We start from the raw sequence: 22,644 nt of genomic DNA on the forward strand, positions 1-22,644 counted from the left end.
ATTGTATGTGACTGTGCTAGCGCTGCTGCCTGTAATCTTTTCTTCTCTAAACTGTCAGCTTTATTACTGTCCCTGTTCTTTCTGCTAAAGCCCTTGCGGTGCGGTGCTGCAGGGTGGTCTCTCGCCTATTTAATACTTAATTGGTGAGAGAGGTCACATACGTGGTGCCATCATGTCTGAAAGTGATTTTCCCCTCCGGCTACAGTGTACCACGTGCAAAGTACCGTTAGCGGAGGGGGAGGGTAGCGCGGAGGGCCTTTGCCGGCAGTGTTTGTCCATGGCGCGGCCTATTACGGTTACAGCACCGGTACAGGAGCCGCCCTGGGCTTGTTTCGCTCAGGCGTTAACAGCTTTAGTGGGCCAGTTAGCTCCGCAGCCCGCGTTTACTCCGATGGGTTTGTCCCAGCAGTCTGTGGTGTCGTCACCCATGCAGGGGTTCCCACGACAATTGGTGGTACCCCACAGTCTCCCTATTTCCCCGCTCCCGGGTTCTCAGGAGCCAGCGTGGGTTAACTCCCTGACGAGTTCTGTACAGCACTTGTCGGATGTGTTGCAAGGGGAGTCTGTGATGCGGTCTCATAAAAGGCCGGTGGCGTCTCTGTCCGCTCCTTATGAGGATGACGAAGGGACGTCTGATGATGGGGAGATTCTAGATCCTTACGATCAGGAACCTCTCCATACTAAGGACGCTGATGCTAAGTCCAAAGTATATATTCCTGGACTTATTCGGGCGGTCCGCACAGCCTTGGTGATTGAGGACGAAGTTCCCCCAGCGGCTAAATCTAAGTATGCCTTTTTCAAAGATGTGAAGGGCGATGCCACAGTCTTTCCTCTTTCGGGTCAGTTGGTGGACCATTTAGAGGAGGCGTGGAAACAACCTGGCAAAAGATACCAGCCGCAGAGACGCCTGGCGGTAGCTTATCCGTTCGCGGATAATTATTTTGCGAAGTGGGAATCCCCTCCACAGGTGGATTCTCACGTGACCCGTCTTGTCCGTAGTGCCACATTGCCGATGCCATCCATGTCCTCCCTTAAGGATGCTACGGACCGCAAGGTAGAAATCTGCCTGAAGTCCGCTTATTCCCTTGCAGGGGGGGCAGCACGGCCGGCTATGGCCATTTGCTGGGTTGCCAGAGCGATGGAGCGCTGGGCGGATTCATTAGAGGCTTCTTTTGAATCCGACTGTCCGGCCGATCAGGCGGAGTTGATTGGCAATCTCCGTGATTCGGCCACCTACATCAACGAGGCGGCTCTAGACATTAGTACTCTGGTGTCTAGAATTTCTTCAGCAGCGGTAGCTGCTCGTAGCACCTTGTGGCTGCGATCCTGGAAGGCGGACGCAGATTCCAAGAAAGGTCTGGAAGCGTTGCCGTTTACCGGAGAAGTTCTCTTCGGTCCGGATCTGGATAAGATTGTGGCCACGCTGGCGGCAGCCAAATCTGCCTGTCTCCCGTCGGCCGCTGCTCCTTCTGGTTCGGGACCATCGTCCTTTCGGTCATCTAGGGCCCAGGGCAGGCCCAAACCACAGTCGTTTCTTCGACAGGCTGGCCCTAAGAAATCGGTCAAGCCCCGGAAGCAGGCATGGAGTACCAGACGTCCGGCCCCCAAGCCAGATGACAAGCCTGCGGCCTGACGGTCCGGGCCTCCCTTTGGGGGATCCCAGGGTGGGAGGCCGCCTGCTACAGTTCGCCCAGTGTTGGTCGACCACTACGACAGACACTTGGGTTCTGGAGGTGGTTTCCCACCGATACGCCCTCTCCTTCCGGCACAGACCCCCGGCTCGCTTCTTCACCACGGGTCTCCCATCAGACCGGAACAAGGCTACGGAGCTGCGGAAGGTATTGCACACTATGCTCCAGGCTGGAGTTATAGTGGCGGTTCCATTCTCCCAGAGGGGCCAGGGTTTCTATTCAAATCTATTTTTGGTACAGAAACCCAATGGGTCATATCGTCCGATTCTCAACCTCAAAGCACTCAACAAGTCTTTGCGGGTCCCGAAGTTTCGGATGGAGACCCTACGGTCCATCATTCTGGCGCTGGAACCTGGGGACTACTTGGTGTCATTGGACATACAGGACGCTTACCTGCATGTCCCTATTCTTTGGCGCCATCAACAGTTCCTCAGGTTTGCAATCAGCAGCGACCACTTCCAGTTTCGGGCGTTACCTTTTGGCCTGGCAACAGCACCACGTGTTTTCACCAAGGTGATGGCGGTCATGGCGGCTTCTCTGCGGCTGCAGGGAGTCCGCATGTTGCCGTATTTGGACGACCTGTTATTGGTGGCAGGATCTCCAGAGCTCCTGTTACGCCACTTGGACCTGACCATTGCACTGCTGCAACGGCACGGCTGGCTAATCAACTGGCAGAAGTCCACTCTAATCCCGTCTCGGAGGATTCTGCATCTTGGAGCCTTATTGGACTCGGGACAGCAAAGGATCTTCGTGACGGAGGACAAGATCTCTGCTTTACAGTCAAGGGTGCGCAGTTGTCTGCACAGCCGCCGGGTGTCCTTACACTCGGCGATGAGGTTACTGGGCTCCATGGTGTCGGTGTTCGACATGGTGGAATACGCCCAGTTTCACTCCAGACCTCTGCAGCACCTGATCCTGTCCAAGTGGAACGGGCTGACTCAGTCTCTGAAGTCCCAGACGATTGTGCTCACCCAGGAGGTTCGCCTGTCCCTTACGTGGTGGTTACAGACGACCCACCTCAACAAGGGACGTCCGTTCTGGGTTCCAAATTGGGTCCTGTTGACAACGGACGCCAGTCTTCGGGGCTGGGGAGCAGTTTCGGGTCCACACTTGTTCCAGGGCAGGTGGACGCCGACAGAAGCGGAGCTTCCAATAAATATCTTGGAACTCCGTGCGGTCTTCAATGCTCTCCAGCAGGCACAGCGGTTTCTCCAGGGTCGCCCGGTGCAGGTCCAGTCGGACAACGCTACCACCGTGGCCTACATAAACAGGCAAGGAGGAACTCGCAGTCGGGCGGCTCTCGTAGAGGTCTCTCGGATCCTGGTTTGGGCGGAGCGCAATCTTCCGGCCATATCAGCGGTCTTCATCCCGGGAGTGCTCAATTGGGAGGCGGACTTTCTAAGTCGCCAGGACGTTCATCCGGGGGAATGGTCCCTGCACCCGGACGTTTTTCAACTACTGGTGGACAGGTGAGGTCTTCCAGAAATTGACCTCATGGCGTCCCGGCACAACAACAAGTTGCCGGTGTACGGGTCTCGCACAAGAGACGAAGGGGCGTCTCTGGTGGATGCTCTGTCCGTCCGGTGGACGTTCCGGTTCGCACACCTGTTCCCTCCGGTCTCCCTTCTTCCACGGGTAATCCGGAAATTCAAACAGGAAGGAGGGACGCTCCTGTTGATAGCTCCCGCGTGGCCCAGACGGCACTGGTTCTCAGATCTTCAGGGTCTGTCCGTGGACATTCCTCTGCGGTTGCCGTTACGACCGGACCTTCTGTCTCAGGGTCCTTGCCTTCACCCGGACCTAACTCGGCTGTCTTTGACGGCGTGGCTGTTGAGACGGCCATGCTGAGGTCCCGGGGGTTTTCCAGCTCTGTGGTGCGTACCATGTTACGAGCTCGGAAACCGTCTTCCGCGAGGATATACCATCGCGTGTGGCATACGTTCTTCCAGTGGTGTCGACCGAGAGGTTATGCACCGCGGGAGTTTCGTCTGTCTCGGATTCTCGCCTTCCTGCAAGCGGGACTAGATCATGGGCTTCGCCTTGCTTCTTTGAAGGTACAAGTTTCGGCCCTATCTGTCTGGTTTCACCGTAGGATTGCTACAATCCCGGATGTGCGCACCTTTATGCAGGGTGTTCTCCGCATTCAGCCGCCCTTTGTTCCACCTGTGGCGCCTTGGGATTTGGCTGTGGTCCTGAGGGCTCTCCAAGGACCGCCGTTTGAACCACTGGGCTCAGTGGATCTTAAATGGCTAACAGCTAAGACTGTTTTCCTTCTGGCCATTGCTTCGGCCAGACGTGTTTCTGAGTTAGGGGCTCTTTCTTGTAGACCCCCTTTCTTGGTTTTTTATGGGAACAGGGCAGTGCTCCGCACTCGGCCCGAGTTTCTTCCCAAAGTTGTTTCCCAGTTTCATATTAACGAGGAAATAGTTGTTCCGGCCTTTAACTCACCGGGTCTTTCCGTGGGTGAGGCCTCTTTGGATGTTGTGCGGGCCTTAAGGACTTATGTTGACCGCACTTCTTCGTTTAGGAAGTCGGACGCTTTGTTTGTCCTCTTTGGCTTCCGTAAAAAGGGTTGGCCTGCTTCAAAGCAAACTTTGGCAGCCTGGATCCGTATGGCTATTTCTGAAGCTTATCTTCATGAAGGCCTACCGGTCCCTCCTTCTCTGAAGGCTCATTCCACTAGGTCTGTGGGTCCTTCGTGGGCAGCTCGACGTGGTGCCTCGGCAGTTCAGATGTGCAAGGCTGCTACGTGGTCTTCTGTCCATACCTTCGTGAGGTATTACAGGTTTGACACCTTCGCCTCTCAGGATGCTTCCTTCGGGCGGCGGATTCTCCTTTCTGCACAGGAGCGTCCCCACCCTTAAAGGATACTGCTTTGGGACATCCCCAAGGTATCCTGTGGATACCCTATGGACCCTGAAGTAGAAAATATGAGATATGGTAAGAACTTACCCTTGTTATCTCTATTTCTACGAAGTCCATAGGGTTCCACAGGACTCCCGCCCTGTCGCACCTGTGCTGCAGATGGGCTTTGCTCTGGTCACCGGTTTTCCGTCTCCCTCTGGTGAGAATGTGATTCTTGTATGTGTCCAGATCTTTGTTCTCTCTCTTCCTTCTCCTCCTCCGGCCTATGGCTTGGTAACTAACTGAGGTGCCTTGGCCCGGGGGCGGGGTATAGGAGGGGGACCTAGTGCATCCTGGGAGGCTGAAAGCTTAACTCTTTGGTGCCCCGCGACTGACGTCACACCTATACCCCAAGGTATCCTGTGGAACCCTATGGACTTCGTAGAAATAGAGATAACAAGGGTAAGTTCTTACCATATCTCATATTATTCTCTATTATTAATGTTGGTAATATTCATTTTTAATTTAGGTTTGTTCTATTTAGTTCTGTTTTGTTTAGCACATAACCTGGACTGGGGAGTTGAGATAATGTATCCTGTGTAAAGTCTGTAATCTGATTTATGTTTATATAAGTTTTTTTTTTTATATATAAATAACTCTTTGCACTTTTGAAATTTTTAAACTTTTTTTTTTAAAAAACATTTGTTGGTGAGCGATATCATCCTGCACATATTTTCCTTTTTTAAATTTTAAGTGACTTTGCGGTACACTTATTTCACTCTCACTGCTTGCAGTTTAATAAATGATGAGCATCAACAAGCTGCTTAAGAATTGAAAGGTTTCCTAGCAACTGGCTGTATGAGAGATGGCAGCCCAGATTTAGCCAGCCTTTGTTTCATCGTGCTTGTTGGTATCGGAGTACAATTGTTCAGTAAAGAGAATGATAAACGTCCTGCCAAATGGATGCTGGGGAAATGTGAGACGTTGACCTGCTCAGGAATACAGAACAAAGACCAACTCACCCAGCTAGTGTTTAGTATGCATGTACCAGATTTCGCTCACACTGGTAAACTGCATACTTGAATGATTTTCTTCATATTTAGAATAGCAAAACCTAAATGTAATTGTACTGGACCATACAACAGCCATTTATTCTCAGCTGGAAAGAACTGAACACATTTTATTACTGCTAATACAGAGTGCAGTTTCTCTCCCAGAGAGATACAGTGGGTAGTCTATAGTATTTGCGTCAGATGCTCCCTGAAATATTGTACTGTGGGTGATCTTGCCACGCATTTCACTCACTCCCATTCCTCTATTTTGTACTGAAGCTTCCATGGAGTGGTAACTATTAGGCCTGTTGCACACAGGTTTATGCATGTGTACACTCAGAGTCCGCAAATGGACCGGTATATAAGTTGGTCCAACAAAAGCTAAATAAACCAGCACATATCAGGTATCCTGCAAGGACACCTGCATTCTATACATTTGGCTACCATTGCTGTCTTCATCTCAGGCACTTCAAAATGCCATCAATGATAAGTGTTTGGCTGCAGTTTAGAAGCATGTTGATGTATCTAACCTTAGTTGAACTCAGTATGTATGCATTTATTTATTTTGATACATTTACACTACTTTCTATACTTTGGTTAAGTCGTGGGACACCCATTTTATTAGTTTCTGATATCTCTCATTTCCTGTTTCTGGAAGTATTACGATGAAATTATACTAAAATAAAGTGTCGGTACTGTTGAGTAGCATCAGAAAAAAAACAGAGTGTGTAGAGGAAGTAGTCTGACACTTTGTAATGTTCTTACACACTTCCTATATTGCTTTCTCAGATGGATAAAAGAAGAGTGGTGTTCACATGTCAGTCACATCGAGGCATACGTCGCCCGGCAGAGCTCTCTACTCAGAGTTGATCGGCCATACTTGCTTCTGATCGGTTTGTCCTATCCACTTCAACACAATTGTTGCATTGTATCCTGTGCTTTCTGGATTTGCAGCTATGTTTTCATGTCACAAGGCGTTTGAAATGGCATTACACTTACTCTGCATGCTCCTGTGTTTTGTACTGGGGGCTGAAGCTCCAGAGCCAAGGATCACATGGCAAGAAACAGGTAAAGATTGATTTGCTGCTTGGATTATTTGGTAGATGAGTCACACTTCTAAGCTATCTGCTTCTCTGATTTCTCAGTGATGTGACACCTCTTAAACGTATTATTTTTACTGTGATTGGTAAACTCTTGCCCTCACAGCTGTTCTTCTAGCTCCAATGCATAATTATAGCTTTCAAGTTTTCTAAATTCCTGCTATACTTTATTTCATTTTAACCTCTTCCTTGTGATAAGTGTTTAACTAACTGTAACTCTTCTCTAAATATAATGGAATCGTACCTTTTAAGAGTACAAGTTTGGTGTTCCATATTGGTTAAAGTAGTCACACTGTACATTTTTATTTGTTTTGTGTACTTTTCAAAGGAAATTTTTTTTTCTAGTTGTTAGGATGCAGTTATGTGTTATAGATTTTATATATGTTTTGATAAGTGACTTGTTCTAAAGCCGAGCATGTCTGTGTGAAGGCATTCACACATTTCATTCCTCCCCCACTTCCCCCTACCTCCTGTAAGTGATCTCATAAGCTAATGCTCCCCATCCACTAGAAGACAGGCAAAAGACTGCACGATTATAGACATTATAATCATGCAGTCGTTTGTCTGTTTATTATGTGATGTGCCTACACTGAACGAGCAGCCGTTCAGTGTAGGAACATCAATCATCTGCTAACATGCTGTCAGGTTTGCACGATGATAGATGGTCTAAAACGACCAGCGGGCACGCGCCTCGCTGGTCGTTCTAGACATTTTAGTGAACGATCTTCAAACGATTAATGAACAATAACAACAACGTTATCGTTCAATCGCTCAATTTAATCACCTAGTGGATGGGCACCTTAAGAGGTGGTGCCAGTTATCTGTGGGCATGGCTGTCCTTCAGTGATGACATATAAAGCAAGTTGCCTGCAAGAACATTCCTTTTTTCCATAAATTTTTTTTTTTTTCAATCCTTTCCTGGCCGGCATTTTTCATGGAAATATCAGGTATTGATTGTCAGTGGTAAAATTTCAAATAGCATTAAAGTATATATGTTTAGTCTGTATTTAGAATCAGCATCTGTTTGTAAGGTTTACTGCTTTGAACACCTATTTTGAACACATTTCTTTATATGTGTACAACTGTCCAGACATTTGCTAGGATGACTTTCCTACGTACTCTAAATACATTTTCAACTTATTTAAGGTTTAGGACTAAATGAAGACTTCCTTATTTATATTTACAGAAATTAACGTAATTCGTTTCCAAGAGCAAGGAGTATTTAATTATTCCATGTTGTTACTAAGTGAGGAGAAGGATGTTCTATTCATTGGGGCTCGAGAAGTCATTTTTGCAGTAAATTCTGTGAATATTTCAGAGAAGCAGCATGAGGTGAGTAATCATTTGTTTTAGTTCCCTAAATGTTGTATCTGAATTTATAGACACAAGGACCTACAAATATCTAGTGACTGTACTTCAGCGCAGTAGATGAGGGTTCTAGTGGGTGAGGGATCTAGTGCCTGTACTGTGGCACAGTGGGTGAAGGATCTAGTGCCTGTACTGTGGCGCAGTGGGTAGGGGATCTAGTTCCGCCTCCTGTGATTTATGCAGTTTTTAAAGCAACTTCTGTTAAGTGTCGTGCAAGCTCCGTCCACTGAATGCAGTGCACATTGCAAAATTTTTCCCACATAACCGCATTCTGTCAAATCTACAGATGTCTACATACATCTTATTTCCTTGGGCGTTAAACAACCGTTCTAGTCACGCCATGCCGTTGCGTGACTCTAATGCTGAGCGTCTATTCTTGTATGCGAATAGAATTCAGGAGCTTCTGCTGATTAAAATGATATGCGGTGTGCCTATATTGCGTGTGCGTCTGCGGGTGTATCTGCATGCAAAATGCTACGTTAGTGTCACAGCTGTAGATACTACTATAACATAACATTACGCATGCAGATACACTCGCACACAGATTATAGGCATGCTGAAAATAATTTTAATTAGCAGAATCTGCTTCTGCATTCTATTCGCATTTTTGTGCTAACAAGACTCATTTGAAATTAAAAGTTGCTCAAAAACATGCTCTGCACAACAGACTTGCACAAAGCTCACACTTTATATAACACGACTTGTAGCGCACGGAGGTAAGCTGTATGTGGATATGTAAATACTAATTTCCCTTCCCTTTTCAAATGTACTTGTGTGCAGATTATAAGCCATCTTGCTTTTTCTTTTTTCTTTAATTTTTTTTTTTTTTTACAGAGTTTTTTTTTTATGCAAGGGGTTACTAAGTAGACGGAAAATTGGAGCAGCAATCTGTGGGCAACAAAATACAGGGAGAAAATAACAATAATTCACACTTGTTAGTTAATTGTGCATGAAGTGACACTTTATAGCGTATACCACCACGCAAATGCTCATATTTTACTCTCCGTAAGAATTGAAATGAGTGCAATATCAGTTACTGCCTGGGCAGAATAACTGTACTTTAATAGTCATTGCAGGGTTTTGTTGGTTTTCTCTTCATGCAGTTATAGAGATCTCTTGTGCCAGACACTAACAGATTCCTAAATAAACGGTTCTCAATTTCTCTGTTCTAGGTTTACTGGAATGCCTCGGAACAGAGCAAAGAGTGTGTCCGGAAAGGCAAATCCGAACAGGTACAGTCATTTTTCATCGTACAGCGGACGGATTCGCAGTTGAAACTTTTTTTTTTGTTAAACAAATAGTAATACAACTGTTATGCTTACAAAAATGTACATGTGGTGTATTACTTCTCCTCGCCAAGAAGCCGTGACTCTCCATACTGCAGGAATCCATACATGCATAGACTTTTTATTGTCAGTAGAGCTTTTAATTATGCTTGTTTATCCTGAAGGGAATGTGAACAGGTTGTGGCAAAATTCTGCTCCAAACTCTAGGTAACAGGGCATCCCCCTTCCCATCCATGGTAATTGCTGCTACCATTATCTGTCACAGCAATCTGCTTGCAGCACAATGTTCTCTAATATACTCTTTAGGTTGCAATCGGAATTGACTATTGTCATGTATGCTCACCCATGATTTTATTTCATAAGAGCAGATTGCAACAACCTGGTACTACTTGTAATCTGGTTTGATTATTTTACACTCGTGGGTCATACATAAATGTTCTAAATGTTTCTTTCTCTTTAGAATGAATGTTTGAACTACATCCGAGTGCTGCAGCAGCTGAACGAGAACATGCTGTATGTTTGCGGAACTAATGCTTTTCAGCCCAATTGCACCTCTCTGGTTAGTTTTGATACAGTGTGCTCTGTTTTAGTGTGGTCATGTTACATGGGATAATGAGGCAATCATTTGCTACTGGGTTGTGCTATATTTCACTTCATTAGGAGCTCTCAGAGGACTCCTTATGGCAGACACAGGAACATTTTGGCTTTAGAAATTATTATTCAGTATAATCAATCCAGCAAAATGACATTGAGATTTCTTGCACAATGCCTCCTTGTCCTGCAATCTACTATGCTGCCATGTGGTTATTACCAGTACTATAGACCAGACCATTCCGGACATTTAGATTGTGTGTGAATATTTAGAGACCTTCCTGAATCCAGTTTTATGTATTTATAGGTACTAAGTACTTTTACTTTAAAGGAAAAATATGAAGATGGTAAAGGAAGGTGTCCTTTTGATCCTGCACAAAGTTACACTTCCGTCTTGGTTGGTAAGTGAGAAATTCTATCTGTTCTTAAGTGTGCAAACAAAATAAGAGAAGAACAAGTGGGGGGACACCATTACATGCGAGCTGCGTGTATATCAGCCATTTACGGTAGGCTGATCCCTGCTTGCACCTACACAGCCTGCGAGGAGAGAGAAGCCTGCTGTACGCAGCTATTGAATCTGGCCTGTACATTTTTAGTATCTGCATGGAGCCTTTGAAGGATCAAATAATGTTGTTATTATTATTATTATTACTGCATAAATACATATTCACCACCTTATTTCAAGGCCAAAGACATAAGTTGTCATATTGAAAACAGTATAGAATTAGGGTATGCTCATTGACCGTGCTTTTATACTAACAATTAATGAGCTCCAAATTAACAAATTTAAAGCTGCACAGTATCAAAATGTATTGATCCTTTTTTTTTTTTTTTTTTTTTAAATAAACAAAATCCTACATTTGATATTATTTTTATTATATTCTATTGTTCTCTTGACTAATCCTGATTTCATTTTCCCCCCTAAAGATGGGGAACTGTATTCTGGAACCTCCTTAAACTTCCTAGGCAGCGAGCCAATCATATATAGACACACCCAGCAAAGTCAAATAAGAACAGAGTATGCTGTGCCTTGGCTTAATGGTAAGTAAACAAGTTACAGATGTGTCCTCATACACTATTGCTGTAGTTACGCCAAACAGTCTTTGTCAGCGTGCCAGGTCCTGTGGCACTCTGATTGCGCCGAGCTCTGTCCTCGCTAGTGGCTTTTATAGGTCTTAATACTGGACAAAAAGTGATTTGTTCATAATCACTCTCTTTAAACCACTATACAGGTTGAGTCCCCCCATATCCAAATATTCCAAAATACGGAATTTCCTGAAATACAGAATTTTGTGAGCGCGACTGAATTAGTGACACCTTTGCTTTCTGATGGTTCAATGTACACAAACTTTGTTTGATGCACAAAATTCTTAAATATTGTATATCTTCAGGCTGTGTGTATAAGGCGTTTATGAAACGTAAATTGTGTGTATGTACACAAACTTTGTGTGATGAACAAAATAATTAAAAAAATATTGTGTAAAATTACCTTCAGGCTATGGGGTCAATCCTATTATTCGCGAGTTGCCGTTGCAACGGCGTTAAAACGGCAGCAACAGACCGGCACCTCGCACCCTTTGCGGCCGGTTCCGAGCCCGAATTCACTGAATTTTGCTTGGAGCTCTATGGGGCTGTGAGCAAAATTCAGCGAATCAGGGTTGCAGTAAAGTGCGGCCATTGCCATGATGACTCACACCACCGGCGAGATCTTCGCGGCTAATAGTGTGTCTAAGGTGTATATGAAACATTAAATCCATTCTGTGTTTAGAATTGGGTCCCATCCCCAAGATATCTCATTACGGTATGCTAATATTCCAAATTGCTTGGGTTCAGATGTATTTTGGATATGGGAGAGTCTGTACTAGTAAACTGTTTAGACTTGAAAAAACAAAACCTCACATTTATAGTAATATTGCTCTGTTCTAGTCGTTCTACCTAATTTATGTACAATGTGAATAATTGTCAAACAGGGAGACCTACATTGGTTGCATTCAATGTTGTACTGAATACGCACACCTCAGGCCAAGCACAGATCAAACACGCTTTCACTTCCACAAATACACTTTTCAGGGTTGAGAGGGATACAATTATGAATTGCAAAAATAAAACCTTTTAGGTGCTACTTACTTTGTCGATAGCAAAACTTATCTGGTATAGCGCTATAAAAAAATATATATTTTCAGGTACTGTATGTTACTTTGTTTTTCTTATCATGGCTTTTCTTCTATTGTGTGTGTGTATATAGAACCCATATTTGTGCATTCAGATGTAATCCGTGCACCTCAGAATAATCCAGATGGCGAGGATGACAAGGTGTATTTCTTCTTTAATGAAGTGTCTGTGGAGTATGAATTTTTTAATAAGCTTCTAATACCAAGAATAGCCAGAGTGTGCAAGGTGAGTAGAAAATCAGTCTGCCATATTAAGAGTTGAGATTTCTAACCGATCTACATATAGTCCACATACAAGTGCACAGCTTATCGTGGATGATGCCTGCTTTGCTCTCTTGCTATTTATAATATTATAGGTCTATATTTGCGTTTTTATATTGTTACAGTAAAAAGTTTATGTAAATTATTGGCATTTGTAATCCTCTGCAATTGGGATTTTATATACTCCTTCATTGAGTACTTGCCTTCTTCCCTTTAAAATCACACTAATCCCATGGCAGCTTTAGATGGCTTAGTGCCTGATTCAGAGCTGTACACTAATGGCATAGCTGCTGTGTCTTTGGACACAGCAGCGATTCTAAAATATGCCAATACCGCAGGAGGTGTCTGAAGAAAAATGCCACCTTCTGTCAGCATCACAGATCCGCGTGCTGTGTCCGAGTTTGCTCCGGAAGATGCAGACCCTGGCCTCTGCACTCTCACAAAATGGATGCGGTATGTCTCCGTTTTGGGGAAACGGACGCAACCTGTCAACCGGGCTGCGGCATCCAGAGCACTGCGACCGGCGACGTCAGAAGATTATATTTTTAAATTTGTATTATCATAATTCCATAATCCCAAACTCGGAGAGACGATCTATTCATGGCCGGCACTGCACTTGCTCTTTTTTTTTTTTTTAGTTTTGGTGTCCAAAGTTGTCTGACCAGTGGGAAAACTTCACCGGTGTGGGATATGCCATGTGGTCTGTGTTGCCTAATTGGTTTTTTTTGCTACCCTTAATCTGGTATGCAGTCGGGAAGGTGGTGGACCCAATCCCGACAGCCGGCTTTCCGACTGTCATATCCCAGCAAGGGTTTAAAGACAGACTTCTATATGCCGACGCCTGTCATTAGACATATGCCAGGAGCCCGACGCCCGGCATCCAGATCGAAGGGACGCCGAGCATAGATAGCCGCGCGGTGGGGGACTTAGGGTTAGCTCCCACTTCCCCAGGGAGGTTAGGCTTAGGCTAGGGGAAGAGGGGTTAGCGTTAGGCACCCCCGGGGGGACTTAGGTTTAGGTGGCGGGGAAGGGGGGGTTAGGTTTAGGCACTGGGGTGGGGGAGGTTAAGGTTAGGCACCCCTTTGGGAGGGTTAGGGGGTAGAAATAGGTTAGTCAATACTTTACCTTTGGACGATCGGGATTTCCTGCTCTGCCGGGTTGCCGCTGTCTGGATTCCAACCACCGGGGATGGGTCTGGCGGTAAATCATACAGATTCCCCTTAATCCATTACACTGAAGCATATTTGGGGACACATACGATAGCCCTTACTTTAATGGTGCTCCGGTCACATGGTTGACGGTGACCATGTTGACATTCATAATGTCGGCACCATGTCATCATCCTTAGAATATTAACATGTCCAGAATGTCGACATCTTAAATGTTTACATGTAATATGCTTACATTCTCAGATTAGGCTTGTGGAGGGGGGGTAGTTTATGGTTAGGCATAAGGTGGAGGGTAAGGCATAGGAACCCGCCAGAACCCGGAGGAAGATGCTGGTGTCCATGCAGCTGCTTGGACCAGGTAAGTGACGTTAGGTCTACATTATATCACGTCGACATGCCATCCGTGTAGACCTTATGCACATCAACATGATAAATGTGGAGCTAACATTTTAATGTTCTGTATGCTTGGTTATACAGGCGTTGGTAAGGGTTTCAGAAAGATTTATAGGGGAAAGAGTTTTATAATTTTTTTTACCCTACCACCTCTTAGAAAGTGAAGTCTGGCAGCCTAACCATATTACTATTGGTTTTGTGCACTTCACGCCTACATGAATGGAAATGATTCAATAGGAACATTTCTACTTCAGGGTCCATAGGGGTCCACAGGGTGACCTTGGGGTATAGCTGGATCCTGGATCCTCGGGCACCACGGAGTTAAAGCTTTCAGCTGCTCCCAGGATGCACTTGGGTCCAACCTCCCCTATACCCCGCCCCCGAGCCACAGGCACCTCAGTTTTAGATGGTGCCCGGCCGGAGTCGGGTCACCCTGCGGGGTGGGCTGCTGGAGCAGCCCCCTAAAGCTTTTAATTTTTTATTTAACTTAGTTAAATTTATTTATTTATTTTTTACTAACAGTTTTTCTACAGAGCGGCAGCGCTGGGCTGTCTGTACAGACGCCCACGCTGCCGCTCCTTCTCCCTGCTGGCGCCGCGACGCCAGCACTGAACTGGGGATCGCGGCGGGGGAAGCCAGAGTCTGTACTAGCCGGACTCTGGTTTCCCCCGGGACTGCTGCCGGAAGACGCCGGGGAGATCAGGTAAGCCGCGCACCGCTGATTAGCGGCGGTGCGCGGGTTCCTTTCAAATGCAGTCCCATGCCCCCGGTCTAGGGGACAGACCGGGGGCGCTAGCGGTGGCGGCGGGCCCCCCCTCCAGCGGAGGCATACCCCGCCAGACCACTAGACCACCAGGGTAAATTAAGCGGCAAGCGGGATGCCGGCAAGCCCTGGGGTTAATATGCTAGCCAGGGGAGGAAGCCTTCCCTGTCTAGCGGCTCCTCCCCTCAGCTCAGCGCGCCTTTCAGCTCGGAGTCTGGCGTCGCTGAGCTGCAGCTACACGGCCACTCCTCCTCTGAGGTCTCCAGCGGCCATTTTCTCTGTGGCAGCGTGGATACTCTCAGGGAGCACGCGGACCGGTCCCCCTGTGTACCTCTCCCCTGCAGAAGGACAGTGTACACAGCACTATAGCCCTCCCAGACACTGAATCTGGGCAGGTTGATTGTAGTGGAAAGGTGCAGTGAGTATATCTTCCTGCATGGTATGTGACTTTTGCTAGTGCTGCCTGTCTGTGTCTTTTTTCTACTTACTGTCAGCCTGTACCTATCCCTTTCCTTCTCCTACAAGCCCTACAGGTGTGCGGGGGAAGGGTGTTTCTACTGACCTCACCTATATAGATCACGTATTTGTGAGGTCCGTCACATACAGTTGTGTGCTACACGGTGCCATATTGTGGGCTGTTGTTCAGCACACTGGTGAGTGCGCACGTTTTCTTCCTAAGTCATGTCTGAGGAGGAGATTGAGCACTCCGGGGCTCCAGCATTGTTCTCCTGCAGGCGCTGTTCTGCAGGAGTGGATAGGGAGGATTTGTCACAGGACGGCCTGTGCGGACGGTGCCAGGCGGTCCCTGGTACGTCTAAACCTCCCATTTCGCAGGAGCCACCATGGGCGATGTTTTCCCAGGTGCTGGTGTCCATCGCGGACCGTCTGTCGGTCCCGACTGCCGCCCCTACTAGGGCGTTGCCCCAGCCTGCCATCCCCCATTCCCCGGGTGTCCCACAATTATTGCAGACTCCCCCGGGGTCTCAGCCTGTTGGTCCCTATGCGGGGTTGCCAATGTATATTCAGTCCACCCCTGTGGCACAGCCGGCTGTGGTGCCGTTTCAGGCTCCTGTGACAGCTCCTCCACCCTGGGTGGATGCGCTTTCCCACACTGTCCAAGATTTGGCGGCAGCATCTTCGGCTTTTCAGTCGATGTTGCGCAGTGACGTGCCCTCCAGGGCGTCTAAACGCTCAGTCATGGCACAGGCTGCGCATCTTTCGGATTCTGAGGGGTTCTCGGATGATGGTGAGGTACAGGATGACTCAGCCTCAGATGCCTCAGTCCAGGAGGTAGACACTAAGTCTTCCATCAATGTGCGGGCTCTGGTTAAGGCGGTGCGGGCTATTCTTCTGATTGAGGATGAGGCACCCGCTCCCAAGTCAAGGTATCCCAGTTTTAAAAAAGCTAAGGTTACTTCTACAGCGTTCCCCTTGTCTGATCAGTTGACTGATCACATGGCGGTGGCCTGGCAGACGCCCAGTAAGCGTTTCCTGCCACAGAAACGCTTGGCGTCCAATTATCCATTCCCGGAAGCGCATTGTAAGAAATGGGAAACTCCGCCTGCAGTCGATTCCCATGTAACACGCCTCATCAGGAGTGCTACTTTGCCATTGCCGTCTATATCCTCGCTGAAGGATCCTACGGACGGGAAGGTGGAGACTTGTCTAAAGTCTATTTATTCTCTCTCAGGGGCTGTAGCCCGGCCGTCCATGGCCATCTCCTGGGTGGCCAAGGCCATTGAGGGGTGGGCCAACGCCTTGGAGGACACGTTTACGGATGAATCTCCGGACGTCCAGAGGGCGTTGTTAGGACAGATGAGAGATGCCGCCTCCTACATTGGAGAAGCATCTTTGGATGGTAGCCTATTGACCTCTAGGGTTTCGGCGGCAGCAGTGTCTGCTCGTAGATCCTTGTGGTTGCGGTCTTGGAGAGCAGACGCGGATTCAAAGAAAGGCTTGGAGGCCTTACCTTTTAATGGGGAATTACTATTTGGTCCGGACCTGGACAAAATAGTAGATACCCTGGCAAAATCCAAGTCGGCCTTCCTCCCTTCAGCTACTACACCTGCTAAAGTCCGGAGCTCGGCGTTTCGTTCCTTTCGGGTTCAGGGCAAGGCAAAGGGTCAGTCCTTCCCGAGGCAGTCCGCACCCAAGACCGCCTCAAAGCCAAAGAAGCAAGCCTGGAGTGCTAGGCGCCCTTCTTCCAAGCCAGAAGATAAGCCTTCTGCGTGATGGGACGGGCCTCCCTCTGGGGGACCCCAGAGTGGGAGGCCGACTTCTTCAATTCGCCCAGTGCTGGCACAATACCACCACGGATGCCTGGGTGCGAGAAGTGGTCTCCCAGGGGTACGCCCTGTCTTTTCGGCACAGGCCGCCTTGCCAGTTTTTTTGCACAAGTCCTTCTCAGGACAAAACCAAGGCCTTGCAGGTTCAGGAAGCCATAGAGGCCTTGCTGACGGCGGGGGTCATTATACCCGTACCACAGTCTCAACGTGGGATGGGGTATTACTCTACTCTGTTTCTGGTGCAGAAACCCAATGGCTCTCATCGCCCCATCCTCAATTTGAAGTCCCTGAACAGGTTTCTCAGGGTTCCCAAATTCAGGATGGAAACTTTGCGTTCCATCATACTGGCGATGGAACCGGGGGATTATATGGTCTCCCTGGATATCCAGGACGCCTACCTCCATGTGCCTATAGCAACATCGCACCAACGGTTTCTGCGGTTTGCTATTCTCCACAACCACTACCAATTCAGGGCTCTACCCTTTGGTCTCTCCACGGCACCAAGGGTATTTACCAAGGTGATGGCGGTCATGGCGGCTCACCTTCGGAGCCAGGGGATACGGTTGCTACCGTATCTAGACGACCTCCTCTTACTGGCAAGCTCCCCGGAGGTACTGATCCAGCATCTCCACCTGACGGTCGCTTGTCTACAGGCGCACGGCTGGTTGATCAACTGGAAGAAATCCTCCCTCATCCCATCACAACGGATGGTTCATTTGGGGGATGGTTCATTTGGGGGCCCTGCTGGACTCTCGTCAGCAACGGACTTTTCTGACTCCAGAGAAGGTCTCCTCCTTACAGCTGCGGATTCACAGTTGTCTGAGCAGTGGCAGAGTGTCGGTGCACTCAGCGATGAGAGTTTTGGGGTCCATGGTGTCGGCATTCGACATGGTGGAGTTTGCCCAGTTCCATTCCAGGCCCCTGCAGGGGCTGATTCTTTCAGAATGGAACGGATTGCCACACAGGATCCGCTCTCAGATGCTGGTGTTGTCCTCGGAGGTGCGTCTGTCCCTAGCCTGGTGGCTGCAGACAGCGCATCTCCTGGAGGGGCGCCCCTTTTGGATCCCGGAATGGGTTCTGCTCACGACAGATGCCAGTCTCCGGGGTTGGGGGGCGGTGACAGGCTCCTTGTCACTTCAGGGTCGTTGGTCGGCGGAGGAATCGATTCTTCCCATCAACATCCTGGAACTGCGGGCAGTATACAGAGCCCTGCAGTCGTCCGGCACCGCTCTTCACGGAAGGGCCGTTCAGGTGCAGTCGGACAACGCCACCACGGTGGCGTACATCAATCACCAGGGAGGGACTCGCAGTCGAGCTGCGATGTCGGAGGTGTCCCGCGTCCTGGCTTGGGCGGAGCGCTATCTTCCAGCTCTCTCGGCAGTTTTCATCCCAGGAGTCCTCAATTGGGAGGCAGACTTCCTCAGCCGTTACGATGTGCATCCCGGGGAATGGTCGCTTCATCCAGAGGTATTCCAACTACTCGTGGACAAGTGGGGGCTGCCAGAGCTGGACCTGATGGCGTCCCGTTACAATCACAAGCTGCCTGTGTACGGGTCAAGGACAAGGGACGCAGGCGCAAGTCTGATAGACGCGCTGTCGGTGAAATGGCTGTTTCAACTGGCTTACTTGTTCCCTCCGATATCTCTGCTGCCTCGGGTCCTGCGCAAGTTCCAACAGGACGGAGGCACACTGATCATGGTGGCCCAGAAGGCCGTGGTACTCCGATCTGCGGAGCCTGTCCATCGACGCTCCGTACCTCCTACCTCAACGGCGGGACCTGTTGTCTCAGGGGCCCTGTCTTCACCCGGATCTGGGTCGACTATCTTTGACGGCGTGGCTCTTGAGACAGCCGTCCTGAGGTCTCGGGGCTTTTCTAGCTCCATTATTACCACCATGCTGAGGGCGCGCAAGCCTGCTTCCGCGAGGATCTATCACAGAGTGTGGCACACTTACTTTCAGTGGTGCGAGGCCAGAAACTATGATCCCCAGGTGTTCCGAGTTTCGCGTATTCTGGCTTTCCTTCAGTCCGGTTTGGACTTAGGATTACGCCTTTCTTCACTGAAGGTACACGTGTCTGGTCTGTCGGTGTGGTTCCAGCGCAGGATCGCTGCTATGCCGGACGTACACACCTTTTTCCAGGGTGTTTTGAGAATCCAGCCTCCCTTTGTGCCACCTGTGGCCCCGTGGGATTTGGCGGTGGTTCTTAGGGCCTTACAGGGTCCTCCTTTTGAGCCCTTGGAGTCAGTGGAGCTCAAGTGGCTAACTTTTAAAACTGTTTTCCTCTTGGCAATTGCTTCTGCCAGGAGGGTTTCAGATTTGGGGGCGCTTTCTTGTCGTCCCCCTTTTCTGATTTTTCATCAGGACAGAGCGGTGCTTCGCACTCGTCCTGATTTCCTGCCTAAGGTGGTTTCCAGGTTCCACATTAATCAGGAAATTGTTGTACCAGCCTTTCAGTCACCTGATCTTTCGGCTGGGGAGACTTCCTTAGACGTTGTAAGGGCACTCCAGGTTTATGTGGACCGGACTAGTTCTGTGAGGAAGTCGGATTCTTTGTTTATCCTCTTTGGTTTTCACAAGAGGGGTTGGCCTGCCAACAAACAGACTCTAGCCCGTTGGCTTCGTTCTGTTATTATTGAGGCTTATATGCAGGAGGGTTTTACCTGTTCCAGCCTCTGTTAAGGCTCATTCCACTCGGTCCGTGGGCCCTTCTTGGGCTGCTAGCCGTGGCGCCTCTGCTGTTCAGCTCTGTAAGGCGGCCACCTGGTCTTCCATTCAGACCTTTTTGAGGTTCTATGCGTTTGACACCTTTGCCTCTCAGGATGCATCCTTTGGGCGCCGGGTTCTCCTATCAGCACAGGAGCGTCCCCGCTCTTAGTTGGACTGCTTTGGGACATCCCCAAGGTCACCCTGTGGACCCCTATGGACCCTGAAGTAGAAAACAAGAGATATGGTAAGAACTTACCTTTGTTATCTCTGTTTCTACGAAGTCCATAGGGTCCACAGGGCACCCGCCCTGACGCACCTGGCTTCATATGGGCTCTGTGACTGGTCACCGGTTTTCCGTCTCCCATTTCTGTGAGTATGGTTCTTGTGTGTTCCAGTCTTCCTTCTCTCTGTTTCGTCTCCTCCTCCGGCATGGGCTGCTTACCAACTGAGGTGCCTGTGGCTCGGGGGCGGGGTATAAGGGAGGTTGGACCCAAGTGCATCCTGGGAGCAGCTGGAAGCTTTAACTCCGTGGTGCCCGAGGATCCAGGATCCAGCTATACCCCAAGGTCACCCTGTGGACCCTATGGACTTCGTAGAAACAGAGATAACAAAGGTAAGTTCTTACCATATCTCTTGTTTTCTGGCTTATATAGTTATTAAAAAGGATCCCTGGTCACATGTCCGTTTTATGTTGGAAATGGCTGGCTGTATTTGAATTTAGGGGGGTTAATGTTTGTTTTTTTTGTGCACAAGTGAAGCATGAACACACATTTACATAGCTTGGCTACTGTACTTGTAATAAGAGCTATTTGTGTCAGTTATTTATGTGCACCTCGTAAGGCCAAAGCTAAGTGCTTAAGGAGGATTAAGCCAGAGCTCCACACTAAAACTCATTGCATTTAGTATAGATAATGCTGTGTAGGACCTATTTTTTATTTATTTTTTATTCTTCTAATTTCTTTAAAGTGCGATACTAATTAAATTACGTGCACATTTTTGTAGCTTCATGGATATTTTCCTCCATGTGATTAAATTAACACTGCAGCCACTTTTCTGTAGGTTTTCTTTACTGATTATAAAAGCTGTTTGTGCAAATTCCAGTTGAATTAACTGCTTCACATGCTTAATATTGACACACACGATTTTTTTTTTTGCTGAATAGTGATGAAAACATTGCAGTGATAAGTGCTGATAAAACCAAGCATGGTTATTACGGTTTGTTAGTAAATAGGTCCCTGAATCTCAATCTAGTCACCTCATCAAATATTTTTATTTCCAAACCATTGTATTTCTGTGCACTCAGCAATGCAGTATTGGGACACCTGTTACAATCTGATTGTGCTAAATCAAAACCAATCTGTATTTCTCCAGGGATGCAGTCAGGAAGCAGGCGGTCAAAATGCTGACCGCTGGCTTCCCGACTGTCTAATCCTGGCAGGGGTCTAATGACAGGCGTCGAGATACCTTAGGGTTAGGCACCCCCCGGGAGGGTTAGGCTAGGGGAAGGGGGGGTTAGGCACCCCGGGGGGCGGTTAGGGTTAGGCACCTTCCCCCCCAAAACTCCCCCTCCCCCGGAGGGATTAGGCTGCGGAAAAGAGGGGGGGGGGGGGTTAGGTTTAGACACTTACAGTGGGTGTTAGGGTTAGGCACTTGGCTGGTGAGGTTATGGTTAGGCACCCCTAAGGCAGGGTTAGAGGGGGCGGGGGGGTTAACTTAGTAAATAGAGAAAATACGTACCTGTCGGGATCTTCACTGCTGGTGTTCCAGCGTCGGGATTCGAACCGCCGGACATGCGGATCCCTTTCTTCACATACAATTACAGTTTTCATCTGGCAAAGCAAATAAGTATTGTTTGTGCGCATGCACATTTAGGACATTACAAGGATCCTGAAGCTTGAATTAAATGAATCCTTATAAGATGAACAATGTCCACCTAATAAATTCACTCATATTGGATCTTTTGTCACATCTTTGTGTTTTTTAACATTTGTTTTAACATTTAAACCTGCTTGCATGCATATATGCACAATTGTTCAGCCTGGTGAAAGCTGCCAACATTATTACTTGTAGTTGTTTGTTTTTTCCACTAACTCCTTACTCCTCTCACATGTTTAGGCAAGCATTTATATAAGTCAGTGCATAGCTTGTGCGTATTACTTGGGATGCTTTGAAACATATTTTAAACAAAATTTTTTTTTTAACAGACTCCACATAAGGGAAACTGTATTAAAGGTGGAAGACATATCCCTTTACTATATACTGCTGTAAATGCAAATCCACTTGTCACATTATTGTGGCTAAGCTTTTTACAGTGTCAACTATTTATCTACTACAAATATGTCCGCCCCCTTGAAACCAGTGTACATTGGTCTTTCTAAAAATCGTTTGCTTTCAGTTAATTTGCACTGACAGACAAAGGCATTTTAAAACACATTCCATCTTTTGTATTTACATTGGTGAACCTAAACCATTTGACTGCCTGCCTAATATGCTGTTACTCATCAGTGTACAACCAAATTAGTTCTGACCCTCTGTGGTATGGACCTTTTACAAGACCTCTGAAGGCGTCCTGTGATCTCTATCACCAGGACGTTACCAGCAGATCCTTTAACTCTTGTAAGTTGCAAGGTGAAGCTGCTGGGGATCGGACTTGTTTTTCCAACACGTACCACAGATGCTTGATTGGAATGAGATCTCATGATTTTGGAGATCAGAGCAACAACTTGAAAACTTTGTCATGCTTCTCAAACCCTTCACAAACAATCTGTGCATTGTAGCCGAGCACATTATCCTGCAGAAAGAGGCCTTTTCCATTGGAGAGTATCATTGCCACAAGAACCCATCATTTTCATGTCCACATAAAACGACAGGAACTAGAGTTTCTTAGCAAAACATTACTCTCCCTCCACCAGCTTGTTTTCTTCCCACAATGAATCTTGGCGTCTCATTTCTTTCCTAGGTAAA

At 47.7% G+C, this 22,644-nt stretch overlaps 1 protein-coding gene across 1 annotated transcript in view; it reads left to right on the forward strand.

The window, feature by feature from the left end:
• SEMA4D (semaphorin 4D) overlaps positions 1-22,644 on the forward strand; it is an 85,572-nt gene that overhangs the window by 46,484 nt on the left and 16,444 nt on the right. The window contains exons 3-9 of the mRNA XM_088470047.1: positions 6,377-6,655; positions 7,874-8,019; positions 9,228-9,287; positions 9,802-9,900; positions 10,240-10,333; positions 10,860-10,973; positions 12,178-12,329. Of these exons, the coding sequence (XP_088326173.1) occupies positions 6,544-6,655; positions 7,874-8,019; positions 9,228-9,287; positions 9,802-9,900; positions 10,240-10,333; positions 10,860-10,973; positions 12,178-12,329 (777 nt within the window). The 5' untranslated portion in view covers positions 6,377-6,543. The remainder of the gene's footprint in view (positions 1-6,376; positions 6,656-7,873; positions 8,020-9,227; positions 9,288-9,801; positions 9,901-10,239; positions 10,334-10,859; positions 10,974-12,177; positions 12,330-22,644) is intronic.

This window comes from Taudactylus pleione, unplaced genomic scaffold, assembly GCF_031769625.1.
Source record: "Taudactylus pleione unplaced genomic scaffold, aTauple2 ptg000095l, whole genome shotgun sequence".
NCBI classification, from domain to species: Eukaryota; Metazoa; Chordata; class Amphibia; order Anura; family Myobatrachidae; genus Taudactylus; species Taudactylus pleione.